The 17500-nt window shown below is 38.3% G+C and overlaps 2 protein-coding genes and 2 long non-coding RNA genes across 5 annotated transcripts in view; 2 read left to right on the plus strand and 2 right to left on the minus strand.

Moving 5' to 3' along the window:
- LOC138028852 (lachesin-like) overlaps positions 1-3272 on the plus strand; it is a 12027-nt gene extending 8755 nt beyond the window's left edge. For both annotated transcript variants that reach the window (XM_068876473.1, XM_068876471.1), the window contains 2 exons: positions 663-926; positions 1859-3272. In XM_068876473.1, the coding sequence (XP_068732574.1) occupies positions 663-926; positions 1859-2001 (407 nt within the window). In that variant the 3' untranslated portion in view covers positions 2002-3272. The remainder of the gene's footprint in view (positions 1-662; positions 927-1858) is intronic.
- Positions 2444-7564, minus strand: LOC138028854 (uncharacterized). The gene is made up of 2 exons (XR_011127743.1): positions 7375-7564; positions 2444-4056 (listed from the first exon to the last, which is right to left on the minus strand). It is a non-coding gene; the product is annotated as an uncharacterized lncRNA (long non-coding RNA).
- LOC138028850 (uncharacterized) overlaps positions 6598-17500 on the plus strand; it is a 50157-nt gene continuing 39254 nt past the window's right edge. The window contains exons 1-5 of the mRNA XM_068876469.1: positions 6598-6739; positions 10029-10415; positions 10718-11119; positions 12355-12585; positions 13574-13729. Of these exons, the coding sequence (XP_068732570.1) occupies positions 6694-6739; positions 10029-10415; positions 10718-11119; positions 12355-12585; positions 13574-13729 (1222 nt within the window). The 5' untranslated portion in view covers positions 6598-6693. The remainder of the gene's footprint in view (positions 6740-10028; positions 10416-10717; positions 11120-12354; positions 12586-13573; positions 13730-17500) is intronic.
- Positions 15712-17500, minus strand: part of LOC138028855 (uncharacterized) — a 10600-nt gene continuing 8811 nt past the window's right edge. Inside the window, exon 2 of the long non-coding RNA XR_011127744.1 lies at positions 15712-17500. This exon is cut by the window's right edge and continues 663 nt beyond it. This is a non-coding gene — a long non-coding RNA (uncharacterized lncRNA).

Consider the following 17500-nt stretch of genomic DNA (forward strand, 5'->3'; position numbering starts at 1 on the left):
GGACAACGTGGAGATAATTGTAAATAAAATCCGTTTCTGGAAAGAAAAATAGGGGTCACCGAAATTCCAAGAGCGTTAAATCCAGGCAAAGCTATAGCAATGGCCTTTTGCCCTATCATTTCTCACTTTATTACTTAGCGCGCGCGCTCGTGTATGACGTGGCGTGTGCATTTGCGTGTGCGCAGTAAGGTGCGCAGAAACAATTGGCGCGAACGTCCTTAAGAGTATTTGTAGGCGAAGTGCCTATTAGGGAAAGGAAAGGAAAGAAAAGAAACATTATTTAAGTGTCTAGTCTAGAAGAGTCAGGGCATTAATTGGGGACACTGTAAACTGAAATCAACAAATTAACGCAAATCAAATCAATCCTTGAGTTTTGAGAAGAGGGGAAAACCGGAGTAATCGGAAAAAAAAAATCTCTCGGTGCAGATTAGAGAACTAAGAAACTCAACCATCATATGACATCGTTTAAGTTCTCTCGCAGACTTGAAAAGCATCTAAATGTGTCAGTAACTATGTTTGCAGGGTCCTCTCTCTCTCTCTCTACCTTTTATTGAGGGAGGAGGAGAAATGACCCTGGGACTGACGTTGAGTCAAATCAGGAATTTTTCTTTTTATTTTATTTTTTGTCTCGGAGGGCTGATTTAAATTTCTCCCCTTTTTAGCACCTCCTACCATAGCAAAGAGAAGTAGGCTCAAAGTCACTGTGGTAATAGGAAATCAAGTTTTGTTAGTTTGTGAGGCTGATGGCTTTCCTATTCCTCAAATCACTTGGAAAAAGGATGGCCAAGTGCTTCACAATGGCCACAATCGAACGGAACTCATTATCGAAAACACCAATCAAGAAGACGCTGGAGATTATGAATGTGAGGCTTCCAATTCCGTTGGAACAGCTAACTATTCATCCACCGTAATAGTTAACAGTGAAGGTGAGTGTTTTTGAAGATAACTTTAACCTAAGAGCCCGTTCTATTCTCTGGTATTTGTACCAAGAACACACAGTTTTCCAGTGAGGAAATTTAGTGTGACCATGGGTTTCTAAAACGAGAAAACGATGCCTACTAGCGGATTTCTAGTCTCTGAATAGTGATATAAATTAAAATAACAATAAGTCGCGACCGACAAATATGATCTCATGTTACATTAGTTTGGCTTTTAATTTATTTCTTGTAATCACTTTAAAAAAGAAAGGTAAACTCAGAACCAAAAAAGAAGAATGATTGCTCCTCACTCTTACTTGAGCGATTTTCGGTAAGGAAGGTAAAAACAGGGCCTCAAAAGTACTCGAGCTGTTGACTAAGGGTGTTGGGTGCTGCCCACCGTCTGGATCGCGAAACCAGGGACTACCAAGACCAAATTCAAGGAGTGGTCAGAACGAATCTTGAACCCTCGATTTCCGGATCTTACGACAAGCGTCCTAACCACAAGGCCGCACTGCCTCCATATTTAACGTCTAGTCCATGCTTTAGGTAATATTGAACTCTGCAAATACAAAAAAAAAAAAAAGCCAAAAAAAAAACAACAACAACAAATTCAGCAACACAACCTTCAGAGGGAACTACGTAGTCATTATAGGTTTCTATTTCCCCGTTGTCTCAGCTCCTCTGCGCAGCAACCACCTCTTACACTGAACACTGCAGTATTCTAGTAAGTTTCGTACTGAATAAAATAACATTTACATGTATCTCTTCACTCGCCGCCATGTATTCGACAGTCCTTCCAGACGATCCCATCGGGCCTTGCAATCGCAAATCGTGCACAGCTTCCTGCTCGTTTAGAATATGGCGAATTGTTAGCATTGGTTTGGTTATATGCAGTGGTGATAACCACAATAATAATCATCATTTTGCGTTTCTTTCAGATAATAGGAAAACGACATTAACTACAGCGGAGATCGCACTTTTGGTGACTGGTGCCACTCTGGTGGCGCTTTTCCTTGCCTTGTGGTTTCTTATTTGGGGACGTAAAAACTGCCCTCGTGAAGAACAATATCAAATAGTTTAAAAATATACTAGAGGCGCACACAAATGCAGGATCATAAGCTATCGCTGCGTTAATTTCAGCTTGTTGTCCAACGCAAGTCGAAGTTCAAAATTGCTTGCTCGTTGTGACTTGTAGTCGCGTCTGCCTGAGACAAATTACCATTTAGAAAAATGGCACTGTCACTTGATTTGAAAATGAGGATTTTAGGTAATAACTGTAAGGTGAAACTTATTGATATTTCTACATAAGTAAATGGTATAAGCCTTCCTTTGGGACCTTTTTCATTCACTTAGTAATGAAGGCCCCAAAATTCGTTACAACGCAAAATCCATCGCGAATTGGGGTTGACCCTCACAAGCAAAGAAGACAGGCTGCTATCAGAAATTCAGGGAAGTTTTAGAAAAATTGGCAAATTGATACAAATTTGTAACAACAAGTCAGAACATCATATAATAATTTAATTAAACTATTTTCTCGGTCAGTTTGACCTTTATAGACAATTGCAAGTAGAATTCATTCCCAGAAGATCATTTATAAGTATACGGCAGCTAACGGTTCGAATGTTTTGAGCCCCTCACCACATATCAAACAAACACATTGTGCCGCTTTCTTCTAGTATTGCAATCCTTCCGTACTTTTCCTTACCAGAGACTCGCCAATAGAGCTCGGCATTGTCCTATCACTCTCACGGCCTGTGATTAGGTGAAGATTGACATCACGTCACTGAACTGGGTTCTGGAATCGCCATAAATCCAGTTTACTTTCGATGATCGCTATAATTTTCGAAATATTTCCCTATTTCGGTATGTTGAGTGATCTTATCCGACAAAAATCCGTCGCTTCGTGACTTCGCCTAATACGAGAATATACATAGCGGCACAGCTAATATATAGCTAATGCAGCATTGGCGTCTCGAAACTGCAAGTTGTTTACAGTAACGTTGCTTCAAGGTGAGATGCACCGTAAACCTCGCTACACACGCGGGCAACTTATCCCCAACCAAACTAGTGAACGTTTATAGTTGACTTTAGTTTATTATGCATTCAGCTTTCGTACATTTTCCATTGGCTCTCACCCGCAAAATAGCCTAGCTAATCGGAGTGGGTAGGAAAAATAAAAGGTTACAATAATAGGGGTTGAGAAACAATAAAGACAACAGATACAAGAAAATCAAGATGAAAATAACAGGAAGTACATACATTACAAAATAGGTGGAATGAAACAAGTCATCTCAATTTTATTAAAGTAGGTTAGTGTCATCAGCAAACAAATAAAAACTTAATATGTCAAAAGAGTTATAGATATAATTTATGTAAGACAAGAAAAGTAATGGTGCTAAATCTGATCCTTGCGGAACACCTCACAGACAGCTCTCTTTCTTACAAACATAAGAACCAACCTGAGTAGTTCCATGGGATGCCAAAGGCAGCCACAGTAACGATTTGGGCCTGCTACATTTTCCTTTTTCTTTTTTTTTCTTCATCGTAGTCACAAATGTGCATACCTCACTGAAACTGAATTAAGCTACGATCGGGGAATTTAATTTTATGTGCTTCAGTATTTAAAACGTTCCTTACGGCAATTAAAACTCCTACACTATCACCAACTTTCTGTCGACATTCATGAGAGCGCGTTAAGCCACTTGGCAACGGTGACGGAATTCTGATATAGCCATGAAAGGAAATGTTTAGTTTGGATTCCTTTCCGCCCACCATGATTGACACTGTATTAAACCTTGCATCTGAAAGTATTTGATAAAGCTGGCCGTTTGAAAACTGCAAGTATTTTGTACGTTATTTTTAGATCTTGCGTCGTTCTTGTGTGTTCCACTATGAACATCATTGCATAGAACGAATATTAAAGCCGACCTGTTTCTTGTGAACCAGTCTGTTCAGTCTTCCCAAAGCATTTTGTGGATCAAACAAGTTTGTTCAATTTTCCATTGTGCCAAAACGTTTGTGAATCGAACAAGTGTGTTGAGGAGGCCATTGTGCCAAGCATTTATCAATCGAACCACTGTGTTTAATTGGCCATCGAGTGAACACCCGCTATAAGGAACTCCAACGCCATTCCTCCCTATGTAGGAATTAAAAACGTGAAAAGGACATTAACAACGAAATACAAATAGAAACCCATTAAAAATAACAGGGCCAAGAATCCACGACATTTCTCCCGACACGATTTCGATCGCGAGTTTACTTGCATGAAGAGAGACCACATAAACCGTGCGCCAGGAATGCAGTTTACCACATATCTTGGTGTTTATTACTAGGACGGCGGCTGCATTTCACAGTTTTATGCAAAGAAGCAAAAGTCTGCTTTTCTGGCTCATTCTTGGGGTGGATGAAGCATTCATTTGAGGAACACGGTTAGATGGAAGTTGCAGGCCGCGAACGGTGGTGATTTTACAATCATTTGAATTTAGAGCAAGACGCCTGGGACATATACACGGATGTACTATTCGGGATGTACTGATTGTGTTAAATGAAATTCTGTCACAGTTTCATGTTAAAGGTTAATGCTTGCAATCGACATCTTCATCAGACAAGCGATATGCCAAGCAAAAAATTTGAGCGGACGAAGACAATAATGATTATAGTAAACACGAACTCACTCAAGATAAGCATGTCACTCTAAAGAGTTTATTTAACTGAAATTGTATTTTTATTGAAATTGTCTGTTACAATAAATAATTTCTAGTTAAACTACAGATTTATCTTTTTGGTAGCCTCTCGCCATTTTCCAATGTATACCCGTAGTTGGAGGGTGTGAATGGGGTTAAGCGACTAGCGACAAAGGGCCAGAATACATTATTGACTACGGACAAAACGAGGAAAAAATTACCGGCTAGCGACACAAAAATTAACTGGGATTTACCTACAACCGACAAAGGTCGAACATTTTAACCGGCAACCGACAAAGTAACGAAAATGTAACCGTCAATGGACATGTGGATCCCCCATTCAGACCCTCTAGTTGTAGTTCATTGTGAGATTGATCGTTTAGATAAGAGGAAAACCAGTTGTTAAGGACTGCTCTGATTCCGTAAAGTTTGAGTTTCTGCGGTAAGATTGAGTGACTAATTGTGTCAAACACTTTCTTTAAGTCTAAATATACACTGCAGGAAAAAGCTTGTCAATATTAAGCTGAATGCTATTGACTGTATTAATAAGAGCATGTTGAACAGAGTAATTTTTTTTTTTCCCGGAAGCCATACTGACAATGGTACAATAAATTGTGTGTATCTAGGAACGATTTTAGGCAACTGTACAAATTAGTTTCTCAAAGATGCGAGTTAATACTGACAGAAGTGAAATTAGCCTGTAGTTATTCGGGTCCAATTTATCCTCATTCTTGTAAACTGGTTATGATAACGTCGACAACTTTTAACTTTAAAGGGAAAATGCCACTCTCGATTGACCTATTCATGATTTTGGCCAGGGTCTTAGAAAGAAGATGACTAGCAGGTTTCAATGGATTGTAATGGAATTTTAAAGTAATTGGCTTTTTTTTTTTTTTAATCACGCCACAAAAATAAAATGCAAGGGAAGTAGAATGGTGCAGGTCATTAATTAAAAGCGGATATCAAAAATTATATAAGGAGTTTGTAAAATCACCACCAATGTAATCACAGCTTCTTCGAATATTTAAGAATTTTGTTGTAATCACGGTGAAAAAAAAGTTTTCAGTTCTCTAAGCTATTTGTGAACGAAATGATATATGAACTGCGGATATGAAATCAAGTAAAGCTGTAATCTTCGCGCTCGGTCGTTATAAACAAACTTATTGCACAATATTTCAGATCAAAATTAACCGCAGATGGCGATACAAATAGCATATCAAGTAAAGCTATGATCCTCGGAGTTATGGACGTCCATAACTGCGAGGATCATAGCTTTCCTTGATTTTACATCTGGGCAGTTCAGTATATGATTCATTTCATACATCATTTCATCGCTCATTGATTCATTCCTCACGGGAAAATTAGAACCAATAAATGACCATCTCCTAGTTATCTCCTAACGTCAGTGGCTTCATAGCTCTGTTGGTGAGAGCGTCGCACCTGTATCGCGAGGTCACAGGTTCAAATTCCGTTGAAGGTTTGTTTCTAAAATATGCGATTTGAAAAAGTATCTTAATGTAAAAGAATATGAACTCGAAGGGATTTTCCACTTGACTGAACTCTTGGAATATTACATGGAGCTAATTACGACACTTCTAGTATATGATAAAAGAATTAAATTAAAAGTGAGATTCTTGTTGCGTTAAGAGGTTTCGCCGTACTTCAGCTTCTTGGAATCATGGATTGTCTTTTGACGATTTAAGACTAACCCAGGGTTTTATAAAATTTCTCGGAATTTGGGTATCTCGATTGCAAACCACATATCTGGAAGCAGCATGATGACAAGTTTACAGATACTACCGAGTCATACAATACCTGTTTATTTTCTGCGGTACATTAAAGTTACGAATATTATCTCCAGTTTCTCGGGGTTGTTAGAATCATTCGAGCGGTGAAGTTAGCGAAAAGTCTAGGTCTTGGGCGCTGGCCACTTACAACTTGCGAGTGGACTGGGTGGAGAGCATTTGAATATATCATTATTATATATGTTCCTATATCTCCTCCTCCAACCCTCTTTTCATTCCCACCTAATGTTAAGTGGTCTTTCCGTTTTCTTAGAATTGTTTGGCAGTTGTATATAAGGATCAATAATGTCGAAAACACTCGTTTTATTTCTTCTTTTACTTGTTCATGAAGGTAAGTAGGCATATAAATTATTGGTTTTGCCGTTGGTAGAATCACACGATTAACTAGACCAACTTTCAACGTTTATCAGAAGACTCTAACTGTCAGTATTTATGTCTTGTTGGTTTTCCTGTCAAAAGTCGAGCTCTTGATGGCTAGTAAGATTATGGCTTTTATAGGACAAAGGAAGAATGGTCTCTTCAACGCCAGACTGCAATTCAAAACGATCTGTTTTTAACCTTAGTAGATCATGCTTCAGTTAAATGTGGCGGTCACAACCTCCGTCGTGTAATTATAAGATGGCTGAATAAAATTTTCTTCACACTTGACTCTTTATCCATCGCTACAGGGTTTAGTAGCTGGATGTTAGACCTCAAGTTTTGCCGTCCGTCAAATTCAATTTGAAATAGTACTGGATATTAAATTTAAGTCCTGTTATGCTTTCGATTTTTCTAGTAGCCAACTTAGCATTCCTTGCTCAAGTTTATCGGAAGTGAATTTATTAAATATACGCAAGTCTATTATAGTCAAGATTCAAATTATAAATGGTTCTCTTGGCATGCGCTTTCCGCAGTCCAGCATCTAAATTTGGATAGTGTATGCAACACTTCTGGAAAAAGTCATCGTTTATTTTACTTTACACTTACCCTTGAGTGATTTTCCATTAGCTCGTGCTATTTTGCTCAATTACACAAATCGAATGCTTGATTTTCAGTAGAAGCCGACCATTTCGGTAGAATATAAGGGAGACTTCACCTTTCGTTGAATGGCTTTTTTAGTAAAGCAAAAAGTGTCCAAGTTTTACCGTGTGTATCATGCGAAGCGGAAGCTGTCTGATGTCTTCCTGATTAATTCATTTATCCGCTCATTCAGCAGACCTTAGCGGTTTCTGAGAAATCCAGAAATAGTATCGTGGAATGCAGATGGATAAACGAGGTTTAGATTAATGAATATCTCATCTAAGAAATCACCTTATGCATGCCATATAGCCACCAAATACAGTGATAGAAGAATTGTTCAAGGACAAAGTAGCACTATTTTAAGCTCGAATCACAGAAGAGTTCGTGCGAAAAAAGGCTTCCAGCGAGCAACCTCGTGCTCTCGTGGGCACCCAACGATATTCTTCGGTGAAATTTGTGTTCGGGAGAGCCAAACCGTTCGTAATAATTTGTTGTTGTACGTTGCCTAACAACCATAGATTTCTTTACCAAAACATCAACTAAAAGAATCGCAACAAGGGAGAAGTATCCCTTTCGTTTTCGGAAGGGATATTTTCTCAAATTTTGGCACTTAAAAAGGTCACCTAGCAGTTTCGGATGAGAAAATGGTTAGCCTGCAAAAGCAGGCGTATTTCAAAACACTACGTTTGCTATATAAAAAATGTCTCTTTTATTTTTCCGGGGCTAAAAATATACTCGCTTTTGAAGCGCTGTGCAGGGGTAAAAAAAATTATCTTAACGACAACGACAATTTACACGAAGTTGTTGAAATATAAATATCGTAACTCAAAACTATCTACTCGCTGTACAAGATTACGACTTTAGGAATCGCGTTGTTTGACGAACGAAAAACGAAAATCAAAGAACAAAATAAAATACCTGCACATGTTAATACAGTTTGATTTGACGATTTGAGATCGTGATACGTGACACAAAAACTTAAATAACATCAAGCCAGCTGATCGCTAAAAATGTTTTTTTCCCATAGATAAACGTCTCGCTTGTTCTCTGGCACGACAAAATAATCTTTTCTATAAAATTGTCACAAACTACTAGGATTCTTCGTTGATCAGGACCTTCACACGGGTGAAAACTTGAATGATGCGAGTATATTTTCTGTGGCGTCCGATCGATTTGACCACAACTTTTTGCCTTTCACGTCGAGTTCCATATGTGTAGTACATAAAATATTGCCTTCCAACGTTTTGTCAATGGTCATCTGACGACAAAATCAATTGCGTACTGATTCCCTTGTTGACATTGCCACCCATCCCCTAACACATATTTGGTGAACCTCCCAGATTCTGAGAGACACATGACCAGCCTGAACCAGGGTAGTTTCTCAAGGACAATGGAGGCAGAGAAGAGAGACCTTGGAAACGAGGTTGCACTAACCCCTTCATTCGTTGGGTCTCTACACGTTTCTCAATACAAAAACTTGCAGCTGCAAGATGACCTTGCTTATTGATCAGAATTGTAGAGGGATCAGATAAAGACTGCAGGCGGGCAGACACGTAACATGGGCAACCAACGAGACCATAGTTCAAAACCACTTAAACATAGCATTGTTAAACGTATTTTGGTATTTAAACGGTAGACATAGGCATATGCTTATGGGCTATGTTTTTTTTTTTTTTCATCTGTTCGGATTTTCCTTATCTTATATGGATGAAAACTTACCTTTTCGAAATTTTCAGCCAGAAAAAAAGGCTCCCGAAAATTCTAGGTGACTTTGTATTGTAAAAATCCGTTAAAAAAATGGGCAATTATACCATTTTGTCACGGCCCTATTTCCCTCAGAGGGAAAAGAAAAAGATGACGATGATACCATTTTTTAGATGTTCGAAAATTCTAGGATAGGCAAGCAAGCAAAAAAAATTACAACAAATGTTCCGAAAACTCTAGATCTCAGATCGTCTTCCGAACAGATATTTTCCGAAAATTGACGTTGGGTGCCCCTGACGCAAGGAATCACTAAAAGATATAGTCAATTAGGCTAAGAGTTTGTCTTGTTAAAAAACAAAGTTAGAGTCGACCTACCGACAATTAGGTGAATAAGGTGTTTCAGTATATACCACGCAAGTTGAATAATTAACCGAGTTTATCTATAACATTTGCTCCTCAGTAACCAAAACAAAACGGGAAGTCATTTTGTTTTTCTCCGTTTGCTCAGAGGTCGATGGAAAGTGCTTGCTGTTCAACTCCGAGCTAGCCAATCACAATGTGTGGAAAGCACTATTTACTTGCGTGCTATATGTTAACAAATTAAATACCTGTTTTTTAAACTGCATAATAACTTTTTGCTAATGGTGAAAGTGAGCCTAAAACCTCACTTTTTGCGTTTTCAAACGATTTTAATACAAACAAGGGCCCAGAGATATTAGCCAGAGTATCATCATATTCACGCCATAGACAAATATGATAATGGCATTGCCTGCTTGTGTCGCTTGTGTCCGTCATTCATTTGACGACGACTTCTTTTAACTTGCTTAGTTCGTTATTTCTTACTTATTTTTGGAACTAAAGGTTCTCTGCTTTGAATAACTTAACCGAGTCTTTAATGTAATGTTGTTGCCATACAGGGCTCAGCGCTGGAATCATCCGACTGTCGTCACATCCCGTAAGAGCTTTTCAAGGATCCGATGCTTTGTTTCAATGGATTCTGAATAAACACCATCCAGCAAGGCATGATTTTGAAAGATTGGTTTTCGGTATATGGAGGAACGGTTACCTTGCCTCGTACATTGTTTCAGTAACAAAAGATGGCAAAGTCATCCAAAACCCAAGCCTACGAGACGAGTTCCCCTCTCTAGTTGAACGAGTTCAGTGGAAAGGAGACTTGGCCAAGTCTATAGCTGTTTTCCAAATTTCTCATGTTGAGCTTGAAGACCAGATGCATTATGGATTGCGACTTGAATTTGCCGCCTTGAGATATTCGCGCTCTGATTTTCTTAGTCTTCGTGTTGAAGGTAACGGAAACAAGAGGGTAAATCTAATCAACATAAATAACTTTCAGAGTGTGTGCAAGTTCGTTATAAAAGAAGGCTATAGGTTCATGATAGTTTTTGTTAGGGCGAGGCTCTCATAACCTAGATTTCCTAAACAAAGTTACGTCATCCTTAACTGACAAATCACAGCCCACGATACTTCTTATAAGTCAAATGTCTTCGGTTAAGTCTTCTTAAATATGTGATGCTATCGATAACGATAACGATAACGATGACAAAAACAATAATAATGCAGCATTGACCTTGCTTTCTTAACAATTCAGAGAAGGAGAGGTCTGCGATCACTGCCACACTTTCACCACCACTCTCAGCGGCCCCAGGGAGCAACGCTTCCTTCCGATGCGAATTCCAAGTTGGAGATTCGGACAAATCTGTTTACGATGGTATCACAGTTGGAACTTGGAAGCGAGGAGGTCTCTACATGACACTACTAACTTTGACGAAGACCAAAATGATCGTCTTGAATCCGAAGCTAGATCAGGAAGTGCCGAAATACGTTGGAAGGGTTCAGGCCAAGACTTGGTCCAACAAAACAAGCAACACTTCTACGCTTTCAATCGAGTTTAGAGATGTGAGAGAATCTGATGAAAAGACTTATGGCTGTCGGATGTTTTTGGGGGCCTTCCAAGGCTCGCTTGGTGCGTCACTTTGGATTAACGCTGAAGGTTTGTGACATGTTAGCCCTTGAGCCTTTACAAATTAAATATAAAATATCAGAGAGGGAGAGAGAGAGATAGCTAAATCAAAAATTTAAGCAGTTAACCTCCATTTAATTTATTTGACGGATTGAACCTTTTCAGTAGAAAGAAGCTCTCTCGAAGGATTTGAAGAGGCAAAACCATGACAGAATTGAATACTTATTTTTTATAATAATAATAATAATAATGATAATAATAACAATAACAATAATAATAATAATAATAATACATTTTACATTGTGCTACTATCCATAGCAATGATCAGAGCAACATGATATGGTAAATATGTGTATAAAAAAAAAAAAAGAAAATTAATACTGAATTACAGAATTGAAAAGCAGCTTATAAAAATATGTAAAGGGTTACTTGAAAAAGTGAATAGACACAAACAGGGCTCCTGTCACAAATATTCTTTGTCTATTGAAATGTACTAGAGTCAATGTATAAATAAACCAGCCTAGCACCAATAGTATTAGCCTATACCAATAGTAAGTCTTAAATTTCTTTATGAACATGTCAATCGATGTAGATTCTTTTAAATATCTATTGGAATAGAGTTCCACAAGGTGGGGGCAGCCACCGAAAAAGCTCTTTTACCATAGTACTCCAAATTGTAATTAGGAGTTTCAAGCGGACACTCTGAGGCATAACGTAGATTTCTGGATGGAGAATAATCAGTAATAAGATATGGAAAGTATATAGGAGCCAATCAAGAGAAAATGAAGGTACAAGGAGGGAGGCTCCTGGTCCAGCCCTTGAGATATGTCATGACCACAAAACTTATATTTGGGCGAGCGGAAGTCTATCTTCCGAGACGTCCGCATGCAGGCCAACCTCGGTCTGATACATGATGAATATAAATATTCATCAGCCTTCCACGTGCGCCGCCATTTTCTCTTTTCACTAAGAATCTGAGAGCGAGCCAAGAATACATGCGCACGTCTCGGAAGAAAGACTTCCGCATTAAAAAAAATTTCCGCTGGTCTAAAAATAACTTTCGGGGACATGACATATCCCGGCCAACGCCCTTGGGCCTCCCTCTCTGGCCCCTCATTTTCTCTTGAGCCAATCTAGCTCGAGCCCTAAATGTGAGAAGGAGGATCTTAAATAGAATTCTGTTCTGTGTGGGCAACCAATGGAGTCTCTTGTCAAATATTTGTTACCTTTGCTGATTTAGCATGACTCGATTCTCCTTATTCTAGGTCATAGTGAAAAACACAAGAGACAAATTGCAGAGGATTATTTTGTGGTACATGCACGAGTCGGGGAATCTGTTAGGCTTCCTTGCAATGCATTGTCAGAAGTAAAAAAGTTGGACGGGGCATTTAAAGCAGTTCATTGGTCTTACTCTAGTTCGGAGAAGTGCTACAATACAAAATGGTGTTGGATGGCTGGTATGAACGGGACAGGGATCACTCAAGTAAACGATACAGGTAGGGTTCCACAACGATCAACGCTTGAAACAAAAGACCCGAGCGATTTGGGTTCGTATTGTTTTCCGTATTTCTTTCGAACTTCAAGCAGAAAATTGGCGATTAACTCGTTGAGATCTCTTTCAACAATATTTTCAATCTCTCTCAGCTCGTTCCTTAAAACCAGAATTTTTTGAGCAGCGAGACATCTCACTATGTGTTCCTTAATGTGTTCTTGTTTCAGTCTTGATGCTGAATAAACTCGTCTAGGGAGCAACCAACCGACACAAATCTAGAGATTTCCTCCGCCTTCGCCATTTTCGGAGGAAAAATTTATAGGAGGCGCCGCTAAAAAAGCAACCAAATCTGAAAAGCTATTTGAATGTAAACGACGCACAATTCTGATTGGCTCCTAGACGCCCTTTGCGCTATCGTTGATTGGTTACACTTCCAGCCGTACGCCATTCTTGTTGGCTGTATAGTCTTTTATCACGTGGGAAAATAAAGTGTAGAGATTTCTACACTGCTTTATGGGATAAAATTCCCGTTTACACAGTGAAACGACCTCAATCATTTCTTATCCTACAGACTAATGGAGGGATGGGGAGCGGTAGTTTCATATACGTTTTCTTAAAGTCTATTAAGGCTTAACAAGTAATAATGTAAGCCGTTCCTTCATGTCGTATTCATCGCACACTCGGTATATTGAGGGTCTAGTGACTTGCGGTCAGAGGTTCAAACAAAATGGGATTAAAGGACGGAAAAAATGGCATTTAAGAAAATGATGCCACGGTCCCCAAACAGGGTGTTGATTTTGTACAATCCATAATATTTATATTTCCTTGTACAGTACATACCAGGCCACAAATGAAAGTAAATATTGCAACAGTAACATATCAGCAAATAGAAACACACGCACACCGCAGTGGAATTGTCATTTAGGTGTTCACCACATCAATCCTCTATGGTGAGAGGCTCCTTGAATAAAAATTATGTTGTCAATCTGCAGGTCCTTATGCAAACCGTATGACTTTGTTTTCAAACGGTTCTCTTGAGATTGTCAAAGTTAAACCCAGTGACGAGACGGACTACAAATGCTCTGTGGAGAGAACAAACTATGCTTCCCCTCGTTTTCGCTTTCCCTCGTTAAAAGTTGACTCTCGGGGTAAGTTCTATTTATGTTGTGTCAGGAATCATGCTTAAAAGTTGCTCATTAAACGACGTATTCTGATCTCATGTTACGTCTGTAATTAAGGTGACCACGCAAGGTACATGTATATTTTTAAATCCAACGTTGCCATTTTAAGAATGGACACGTATGTACGTCCAGAAATGCAAGTAATTAGATGCACGCCCAATTTTCCGACAGGTAGTGTCACTTTAAGGCTAAGGACGCTTAATTCCACTTGACAGAACTGACCGGCCAGACCCGGCATTTGGGGGGAAACTCTACAAAGCCTTCAAATTAACACACTTTGAGGATGATATATACTCCCCCAGAAGAATGCGAGGGATTGTCAAGTTTTCCTTCGAGTTTTAATTTGAGTAAATTGAGCCAACAGTTCAGTTCTTAAACAAATCAACAGTTCAGTCTTTCAACAAGGCAGTAGGCCAGTTCTTCAACAACCAACAGCAATTTTTCCACGACAACTCCTCCACACCTCGGCGCCCACTTCTCCTCTGGCTCTTAAGTTATCTTTCTTTACCCTATTTCTTCTTCGTTTCTTAGAACTAGCGCCTGGATCTCCTCGTAGCCTTCTTTTCTTGCCGCTGCTGACAAAGGGGTTTTGTCTTTAAAATTCCTGACCGGCTCCCGCTAATGTGTCTTAGCAGTGATGCACTTCCTTTTTCTCTCAGACCTCCGTATTACAACCTTTCCTTGCGCGTGTCCTACATGCCTCAACCAACCACAACCAACGTTTTGCCCATATATCCGCTCTTCTCAAATCAGGGGATCAAACGTTAGGCCATCCCAATCAAGACGGAAAGCGTTCAAGCGGATGCACACTTCCCTAAAGGGCAGTCGAGAAAGGCTATCAAATGCAATGAGGCGATTTGTGCGTATTCTTGCACAACTGTTTATGCCATTATACTGTATATGTGCTAACCACATAACCATTATTTTATGATAGAAATCCCTTTCCCTAGCTTTCCATAGGTAATGGGAAACGGCTTTTTGCAATACACGGCAGTTATGAAATGCTAGGGATAGTGATTTTTGCCAACAAAACAATACTTATACGGCTAGCAGGAGACAACAAAAAAATTCAGGACACTGGCATAAATCGTTGGAAAGTTATCGCGGACGGACCGGTTTTTACAAAACTGAATTGTAAATTTCTTGTACCTTTACAGGACGTGACATGTAAGAAAACGTTTTTTTCGCATTATGCGGCACTTATGAAACGCACTGGAAAACTTGAACCATTTACAGACTTCAAAAAAGTTGGTAAAATCTCTGTTAAATGTCCACATTTTCTTTGTAAATTACAATCTCTGTAAATTTTCACACTTACAGAGATTTTGTAACTACATAAAAAGTCTGTAAAATTTAACACATTTTCGTCCTTACGATGACATAAAATGTGTACAAAATCTCAATAAAATCTATGTAAATTGAAGGAAAAATTTACAGAGATTTTATGCGATAAGTACAAAATGTCTGTAAAATCTCTTTACTTTCTCTGTAAAATTTACACGAGAAAAAATCTCTGTAAATCCATCCATATAAAATGTCAGTGTTATCTCTGTAAAAAGTGAGTGAGAAGAATGCATGAAATGTCTATAAAATGTCTACAAAAACCCTCAAAAAACTGGAGGGAAAAGTATGTGAAATGTTTTTAAAATGTTGGTGTTTTAGTGCACAAAATCTCAGCAAAATGTTCACAATATCTCTGTAAATTAAGTATTTAAAACCTGACAGAAGGCAGGAAATGTCAATAAAATGTCTGTAAAACTGGAGGGGTAAAGTATGTGAAATGTTTTTAAAATGTTGGTGTTTGAGTGCACAAAATCTCAGCAAAATGTTTACAATATCTCTGTGAATAATAGCATTTAAAACCTGACGTAAGCCAGGAAATGTTAATAAAAAGTGAAATGGATGAAAGGTTAGTCGATTTTACGTAGAAAAAAGAACAAGTTCTAGAGTTTGTGAATGCATAAATTTTTATTTCAAATCTAAAAATAATCATTTGTTTATATTACTTTCAATAGAATCTAAGTGTACAATAAAATTCTTGCAATAAGTTCAATAAAATAATTCAATTAATAACATGAGTTACCATGGCAACTTTTTCTACCGTGCCAAAATGGTGTCCACTTTCGAAAAAACCCACGTCCTATGATTGCGATTTGTCAACCATGATTTATAGCTGATGAAATGCCACTTGTGTTTCGTCCAAAATCAAATAATTTTTCTTGCCTTAAGGCTTATGAAATTATTTGATTCTGGACAAAGCATGTGTGAAATTATTCCCTAAATTCACTCATCACTATTTGATAACATACAAATTCATCAAAATAAGGAATAAAATATATGCAAGGGATTTCATTATTATTAAATAAGTATAAAAATCTGGCTGATGTTACCCCAATTACAAATATAGTTGTTAGAAATGGGCGCGGCTTATCTGCGGGAAGATCTGAAAAAGGCTGCCTCTGGTGGCCAGTTTTCCATCTTTGCATCCAATTTTATGCCTAGTTGCATGTACTAAGCTACAAACGTTCCACTCATATTCTTGTTGTAATGCAAAAAAATCTATGGCAAAACTGTGTTTAAGAAATTCCTGTCAACAAATACCAGAAAAAGATCAATCATATGTCCAAGTTGACAACATTACATTAAAGTGCTAAAATTACATTAAAGTATTTTCCGTTTCAATATTAGTGAATAGTGAGTTAATGTTTGATGAAGAGTGGATGAACTTGACTTCTAAAGACTAGACTTTGGATTTCTTTTGTTTTGTGTCAAAACAGTTCACCTCCCAGTTCAGTTGGGTAATACCAGCATACTAAAACAAATTAACCACATGGATTACCTGCATGGGTACACCTACTTTTCAAGTTACATCAAACTGTATGAGGTGTGCCACCCGCCAGTTCAGATGAAAAATACTACAAATTAGTATACTATGACAAATTAACTGCATGGTTAGACCGAATTTACAAGTTACATCCAACTGTATAAGGGGTGCCACCCGCCAGTTCAGATGAAAAATACTACAAACTAGTATACTATGACAAATTAACTGCATGGTTAGACCGAATTTACAAGTTACATCCAACTGTATGAGGTGTGCCACCCGCCAGTTCAGATGAAAAATACTACAAATTAGTATACTATGACAAATTAACTGCATAGTTAGACCGAATTTACAAGTTACATCCAACTGTATGAGGTGTGCCACCCGCCAGTTCAGATGAAAAATACTACAAATTAGTATACTATGACAAATTAACTGCATGGTTAGACCGAATTTACAAGTTACAACCAACTGTATGAGGTGTGCCACCCGCAAGTTCAGATGAAAAATACTACAAATTAGTATACTATGACAAATTAACTGCATAGTTAGACCGAATTTACAAGTTACATCGAACTGTATGAGGTGTGCACCACCCGCCAGTTCAGATGAAAAATACTACAAATTAGTATACTATGACAAATTAACTGCATGGTTAGACCGAACTTACAAGTTACATCGAACTGTATGAGGTGCGCCACCTGCCAGTTCCGATGAAAAATACTACAAATTAGTATAGTATGACAAATTAACTGTATGGTTAGACCGAATTTACAAAGTTACATCGAACTGTATGAGGTGTGCCACCCGCCAGTTCGGATGAAAAATACTACAAATTACATGTAGTATACTATGACAAATAAACTGCATGGTTAGACCGAATTTACAAGTTACATCCAACTGTATGAGGTGTG

Source organism: Montipora capricornis, chromosome 13 (genome assembly GCF_036669925.1).
Source record: "Montipora capricornis isolate CH-2021 chromosome 13, ASM3666992v2, whole genome shotgun sequence".
NCBI lineage: Eukaryota > Metazoa > Cnidaria > Anthozoa > Scleractinia > Acroporidae > Montipora > Montipora capricornis.